Source organism: Neophocaena asiaeorientalis, unplaced genomic scaffold (genome assembly GCF_003031525.2).
Source record: "Neophocaena asiaeorientalis asiaeorientalis breed wild unplaced genomic scaffold, Neophocaena_asiaeorientalis_V1.1 scaffold67, whole genome shotgun sequence".
In the NCBI taxonomy this organism is placed as follows: Eukaryota; Metazoa; Chordata; class Mammalia; order Artiodactyla; family Phocoenidae; genus Neophocaena; species Neophocaena asiaeorientalis.
The window spans coordinates 11,625,691-11,633,042 of record NW_020173731.1 but is presented as its reverse complement, the minus strand read 5'-3'; the positions used below and the strand labels follow the sequence as shown (position 1 = coordinate 11,633,042).

At 55.8% G+C, this 7,352-nt stretch overlaps 1 protein-coding gene across 5 annotated transcripts in view; it reads left to right on the top strand.

Annotated features, from left to right (window-relative positions):
- NFASC (neurofascin) overlaps positions 1-7,352 on the top strand; it is a 70,240-nt gene that overhangs the window by 61,480 nt on the left and 1,408 nt on the right. For all 5 annotated transcript variants that reach the window (XM_024751008.1, XM_024751006.1, XM_024751007.1 and 2 more), the window contains 2 exons: positions 2,553-2,684; positions 4,934-5,003. In XM_024751008.1, the coding sequence (XP_024606776.1) occupies positions 2,553-2,684; positions 4,934-5,003 (202 nt within the window). The remainder of the gene's footprint in view (positions 1-2,552; positions 2,685-4,933; positions 5,004-7,352) is intronic.

The following is a 7,352-nucleotide window of genomic DNA, read 5'->3' as shown; positions in this document are numbered from 1 at the left end:
CAGGGGGGCAGCGAGGGGGGGAGGGGGAGCAGTTGGGAGGGGCAGTGAGAAAGGAGTGGAAGGGTGGCCAGGCTGCGGAGAAGGTCCAGTTGAAGTATGACTTAGTGAATCTGTGAGGGGCCTGGGTCTTCATCTTCCTCCAGCAAAGCTCAAGGCAAGCACAAAAAGATGCGATAATAACTGCCAAGGGGACCCACAGCGGGCGACTGAGTCGCGTGCTGGAGTGGGTGATGCAGAAGGGAGGGCAAGCGTGGAGTTTGAGGGAAGCAGAGACCCCATCAGGCCAAGAGGATGAGTGGACTGAGCGAAGGGAAGGAAGTCAGGAAGCAGATCAAGTGCCTCTATGTTCCAGGCTGTGTCCCAGCACTGGGGGGGTGACAGTAACCCTGACGGTCCCTCCTTCAGGGAGCTTACTTCTGGGTGGAGAGATGAGAGCGGAGTAGTGAAGAGCACGGACTCGAGCTGTGACGGCCAAGGGTCACAGCTCAGCTCTACCACTTACCAGCTCTGGGCCCCTAAGCAAATCACTAACCTCAGTGCCTCAGTTTCCCCACCTGTGAAATAGGGGTAATGGTGAAAATCCACCTGATGGGGTTGCTGTGAGGATTAAATTAGATAATCATGGGAAAGCACTTGGAGTCGTGCCAGCCCATAGGAAGTGCTTCCAGGTGTAAACTGTTAGTAAGGTAGCAAATGGTTATAAGTGCTATTATGAAGAGGACAAATTCGAGCCCTCGGATAGAGAGTGGCTGGGTGGGGGAGAGGGCTTTTGCCTTAGCTGGGAAGTTCCAGGAAGGCCTTTCCGAAGAGATGACGTTTGCTGAGGGAGCCATCTGAAAAAAAGAGCAGCAGATGCAAAGGCCCTGAGGCAGGAGTGGGAGTGGCCAGTGTGGCTGGAGTGTCCAGGGTGGTGGGAGATGGGACTGATGGAGCCCAGCAGATCAGGATAAGGAATGGACGGTTTTTCCTAGCAGTAATGAGAAGCATTGGAGGTTGAAGCGAGGAAGTGATCTGATCCTGCATGGGGTTTAGGAAGACCTCTCTGACCCTGTGCAGGAAACGGCCTTCAGAAGTGGGAGCGGAAGCAGGGATGGGATTTGCCCCACAGCGTGCCTGGATCAGGGTAGTCACAGCCATGTTCCCATGGGACTCAGCTGCTTTCCATCCCGGGCTGCCTGGGCAGCCAGAGCACAGAGAGCGTGGAAGGTCTTGTTCATCAGTCTTCATTGTTTATTGAGACCCATCTTGGTGCAATACCCTTGGCTAGATGCTGAGAACGCTATAAAGACAGTTTCTCTGCCCAAGAAGAGCAAAGGGTAGACTGCACCCAGATACGTGCCCCACAAAATGGTGTGTGATGCAGACCCTAGAGTACGGCACGGGCCCAGGGTCCATCCTCTGTGCCTGTGCTTCTCCCCCGAGGAGGCCCTGAGCTTCGGTTCCGGCTGCGTGGCTCTCAGCACTCCCGCTGTTGTCTGGCTCTCCCAGAGGCCACTCCGCTCGCTCTGCTGGCCCCAGGGTTACCCAGGGTCTGTTCTACCCCTGTGATCCTTCCTGTCCCCCACGTCGTGGTTTCCATGGAAGGCTGCTGCTTTTGTTCTCCAGTCCATAGAAAGGAAGAGGGCAAGTGACTCCTACCCACCCCACCCCTTCTGATCTCTAACCTTAGCCATTGGTCCTCCAGGATGCCGTCAGATCTGCTTCTGGTCTCCAGGCCCGCCCATCCGCCCCTCGCGTTATGAAGGGGTCTGCCCACTTTGAGACAGGTCTCCACATGTCCAGGCAGGGACAGCGAGGGACCCGCTGTCACAGGGGTCTCCACGTACGGAAGTGGTCTGGGAGAGGCAGCATGGGGTGTGCTGAATGCACAGCCCTGGCCCTAACCTCGCCACCGGCCCGTCTGGGCTACCCACACAGGGGCTGTCTTTGCTGTCAGGGAGCCCACTGTGCAGCTGGGGAGACACAAGGAAGCACGGGGCATCCTGGAACTGTACCCCACCTGCGACCCGCTGCCGGGAAGCCCGATTGGCTTCAGGGCCGTACTGGTGGGACAGGCCGCCGCTCGGTGCCTGTGCAGGCCTGCGAAGGCGTTCGTTCTTCCAGGGGTTTTGCCATGTGACCGCTGACCTTGTTCCCTGACGGGTAGCATGCCGGCTCACCCCTGTGGCTCATTCGTGGGAAATCACAGTCAACCCCTGGCCTTCCCTCATTCCCCACCAGGCTGTGCCCAGCCACCGGCTTTGCAAGAATGCCACGCCTCCTGCTTAGGAAACTTCCCTTCCTAAAGGGCCTGTCCAGCCTCCTGCTGCTTATTCTGCTCCCTGTACCCCTGTCCTGTGCCTCTTTTCTGACCTTTTGACCTTGACTTTTACATTATTTTCTCTTTGTCCCTGTAGTAGGGTAGGGTAGTTTGGGCCAGAGAGCTGCTGGGTGGTACCGTTAGGCTGCAGGAGGAACCTGGACATGAAATAACTGAAGTTCTTCCCTCCCCTCCTCACCTTCTCCCATGTGAATCATTCACGACGTGTTTGCTTCTGGCCCTCCCCCGCCAGCCTACACCAACAACCAGGCGGACATCGCCACCCAGGGCTGGTTCATTGGGCTCATGTGTGCCGTCGCCCTCCTGGTGCTGACCCTGCTCATCGTCTGTTTCATCAAGAGGAGTCGAGGCGGCAAGTACCCAGGTAAGATGTGTCAGAGGAGCGGGCTTGGGGGACAGGGCCAGCGGGCTTTCCTGTGAGTCACCAGGTCCCCTGCCAGCTCCAGGAGGCTCCGCCCTCTCAGTGAGCACAATCCTTGCCAAGCTTGGACGTACAGTCCTCTTGCCTGTTCTGTGCATCTCAGAGTTGCCAGAAAGCACTTGAGTTAATTAAGTTCGCCTGAGGTGGGGGGATGGAACAGTCCAGGCAGCCAGAGAGGAGATGGAAAGAACCCTGGCTCCCATTAAGAATGACCTTCCCTCCCCTTGACTCACCACCCATCTGCTCAGTAATTGGCTTTTTTCAGCCTGAATCTCATGAGGATGCTATGTCCCAGTGAAGGGGGAAGGAGAGATGCATTTTCTGGAACTGTAAGAGAGAGGCCGGAGTGAAGAGAGGTTTGGATGGAAGAGGCCGCAGAGCTGGGCTCTCAGCATGGCTGGGTTGAAATCACAGATATACCAAGAGAGGGTCAGATGCTCCTACCTGAGGAGCTGGCAGAGGCTGAGGGCTGGGTTGCACTGAGAGGGACCACCCCCGGTCCTTAAAGGGCTTTGAGCTTTTCTTGAGTCCCAGAGCAGTATTTCTCTTCTGTGGCCTGAAGATCCTCCAGCCCAGACAAACCAAGGTCAAGGACAAGGACCTCCGGCTTTTTTTGTTTCTGGAAATATTGACTGTTTTTCAGACAGGGATGAGAAAGCCATCTGTCTGTGATGGAGTGGGTAGGGTGACAGGAGACAGGCTAATGGATGACCCTGAGAGTGAAAATCCAGCTGGATTGCACAGTGAAATTGCTCCCTGCCCCCAAAGCCCTCGCCAGGCACACCCCATGCTCCCCAAGTGCCGGCTTCTGCGCATCTCTGTGAACACATCCTCCTCCACGATCCCCTAAAACTCAACTCAAAGAGAGAGGAGATTCTGTTTTATTTTCTTCCCCTGGCCCGTGTGCCCTCAGACCCTAGGATTCTAAAGAGTTATGCCTCTCCTTCAAGTCAGGGAGGGCAGGAAATTATACTTCTTTATTGGTGAATGATGTTTTCTTTCACTTTGTTGTGCTGTGTTGGGGCTGGTTTTCTTCTGTAAGACAGAAAGGCAGAGTTAGGAGAAGGGCAGCCTTTCTGAGCTTACCCTCTGTTCCAGGTGGAACTGATGCACCTGAGAACTGATCAGATAAACTCAGCCTTCCTCTGCCCGTTCCAGAAAGTTCTTCTTACAGCTAATCTCCTTTCCTCCAGCTCCAAGGGAAGCCCCCCATCCATTAGGAAGATGAGTGAACCAGGAGCCTTGAGGCCAGGGCTCCAGTCTCCACCTTAAACTTTAGGTGCTAATTAGTTACGTGACATCTTCAAGGCCTCAGCTTCCCTCCCCTAAAATAGGGGTGATTATCCTGCCTCGTACCTCAGGAAGAAACGAAGTCACTCACCTCAGAGTCTGCTGTGTGCCAGGCTCTGTGCTGGGTGCTAAGGATACTAGAAGGAGAGGTGACCTCTCCCTCAAGGACAGTGCAGCTGGCATAGTAGGAGGATCACAGCACAAGACAGGGCCTGGGAGGGACGCTGACACATCACAGAGGAGGTGTGGGAAGAGGGGGGTCGCACAAACAAGTGAGGTCACAGTTAAGAGAGCACCTTCCATTCCAGAGGTGTGTGTGGCGTGTCCTGTCTGCCCAGGGCACTCTCTTAGGAGCTTTGAAGAAACACACAGTCCCCACCCTCGAGAAAAGAACTGGCATTCTGTTACAGGCAAAATAAAGGTGCACACATAATTATAACATGGAACCAGATTAAGAAAGGTGCCAAGGGATTCCCTGGTGGTCCAGTGGTTAGGACTCGGCGCTTCCACTGCAGGGGGCATGGGTTCGATCCCTGGTCAGGGAACTAAGATCTAGTATGCCGAGTGCCGCAGCCAAAAGAAAAAAGAAAGGTGCCAAGGATCGCATCCATTTGGTGTTTGGAGAAGACCTCATGGAGCGGTGGTGGGGAGCCGGGTCGGGGGAGATTTCAGTTGTCAGTGGAGATGTAAGAAAAGCCCCAGTGACGGGGAGGAGGAAGCAGAATTCACTTGGCACCCGATCAACCGTGGGAGGCAAGAACAAGGGGGGCATGGATGGGGCCTTGTTAAGAGGGAGAGTCATGGAACCCAGAGGCGGCTTCTTTGGCTGTACTTTGGGGCCCCGCAGAGCTCGAGCACGGTCAATCGTGACGTCTGTGTCTTTGCTTCCCTTACTGACCAAGTGCGAGAAAAGAAGGATGTTCCCCTTGGCCCTGAAGACCCCAAAGAAGAGGATGGCTCCTTTGATTACAGGTGCGCGATCTCCTTGACTCCTGTTCACACAGAGCACCCCTTGTCAGGTGGGTTCTCCTCACCCCCCCTGAGGCAGCCCCCTTCCCTCAGAGCTGCTCAGCTGGGCTGAGACGCTGCTGCACGGATGTCCTCTCCCATCAGGCTGTCATCTCCGTCCCTGTCACAGCACACACCCCCCATACCCCCAGGGATGGCGCGCACTGCCCAGCACACTTACACTCATTCGATGAACAGCATTTCATTCATTCAACCGCACAACTCAGATTTATTGCATCTTTGTATGTGTGTTTCCACCTTTTTGCTCTGAAAGCGCACCCAGGCCCCCCCTTGCTGTGAAATGAGCTCTGCTTTCAGCTTGCTCTCTGCCTACACCCCACCTTAACTCTGAAGATGATGACCTGGGGAAGTTGTAATGTCTTTAAAACTCAACTAGGTGAGGGATGAAGGGGGCGTGGGGAGGTGTTCTAGGCCTTTTCCTCAGGAACTAGAATGACTTCTCTGGGCTGCAGCTTGGAACAGGCCTTGGAGAGGCATTTGGTCCAGTGCCTGTGTCCCAGATGAGAAGACCGAGGCCCAGGCTGGGAAGTGACCTGGAAGATTCCTGTGCTCTCCACTCAGTGAGCTAGTGCAGAACTGGAGAGCCCAGGGGCCCAACGTCCAGCTACCGGCGTCCAGCTACTGCCACTGTCCTATGCCCATGCTCCCCCTCAGATCTGGACGGGCCTTTGTATCTGGCTTAACAAAAGTTGTAATCTGTCCATTTTATTGGCAAGTATGCTTTGAGTAAAGGAATGGTGCAGGGTGAGTCATGGAGGTCTCGTTCCCAGGCCAAGTGCAAAGGGAGGAAATGTTCTGATTGGAGCCCTCCTTCCCCACCCCCACCAAGTCACTCTCTGGGGCCAGGTCACCCCGTCCTCCTCTGACCTCTCCTTATCCTATCTTGGGCCTCCGCCACTCTGCCCATCTGCAGCCTCTCAAACAGGATCAGATCGATGGGCGGCAGAGGCTCTGCCCACACAGGAGCCCGTCTGGCGGCTTATAGACCCTGTCTATCCATCCAATTCATGCATCCCCAGGAGCCTCCCAAAGAACAAGCACGAGAGACCCCCCCCTGCCCCAGGCTGTCCTCAGCGCCCTTGGTGGGGCCCAGCTTCCCCATGGGCCAGGAGCTATCCTCTGGCCATCAGTTCCAAAGGCCCTGGGCCTTCTCTCCCCAGGCCCTCAATGCAGCGTGAGGAAGGGTGAAGACCTCCTCAAATACAGGGCCAGGTAACCTGCGCTATGAGAAGCCACTTCCTCAGGTACCTCTCTTCCACCAGACACCAAAGCTGTTGGGTGAAAACACCTGCCTCACCACCCCAACCCCCTGACCCACCGACACTGAGGCTGGACACACATATACTGGTGCACGCACGCACGGGCTTCCACACCACGCACACACGTGTACACACACGCGCGCACGCACATACACACCCCTTGGCTTCGGCTCTGGGGAGGCCTGCGGCATCCATCCTAGAGCCCCCACTTGGATGAGTCCAAGAGTCCGAAACTGGGAAAGGGGAGAAATTAATACATTAGAGGAAAAACCAAGTTTCTGGGTGGGACAGGCTGGGAGTCTGGCTCACCCTGCTCGTCTGGGACCTCGCTGCCCAGGCACCTCTCTGGCGTGTCTCTCTCTGCTTCTCTCTCCCTTGTCTGTCCACCTGGTCCTCGAAGGTCTCCTGGAAGGTCGGCTAACAGGTGGCTGGACCAGGGGGCCACAGTCATTGGGTTTCTTTCAGGCTTCCCTTAGGAGAGGTCTGTTCTTTCCAGACCTAGATCCTCTTTCCCCACAAGAACCTGACACACTAAGGACCCCCCCCCCACCCCCACTGGGCCACCCTGTTCAGTGATTGCATTTAGCTTGGGGGCCTCGAATTCCCGAGAACCACATAGACACATAGACACAATTGTCACTCCCTTGCAGGGGGAATGGAGGGCGCCGGGGAGAGGGTGCCTGTGAAAAACACTGGCAAGTCGGGTAAGGAGCCCGGTCATTAGAATCTCCTGGTTCTCAAAACGTGAATTCCACCCCCTGAACAAATACAGCACAACCCCAGACACCCACTTCCCTCACTCAGCTGCCTCTCCCATAGCACTGCCGTCAGAGAACACAGTTAAGCAGGGTAACGGGCTGCATTCACTCAGCTCATGGAGGCAGTGGGCTAATAGCCCTCCATCTCCTGATGCCTAGGTCCTCTGGCTCGCGGCCCTGCCCCGACAGCCGTCTTTGACCAGCACTGCGGTTAGAAGTGAGAACTCATGGCCCACTCTAATGGCAACTCAGCCGGTGGTTTGCCACAAGCCCAG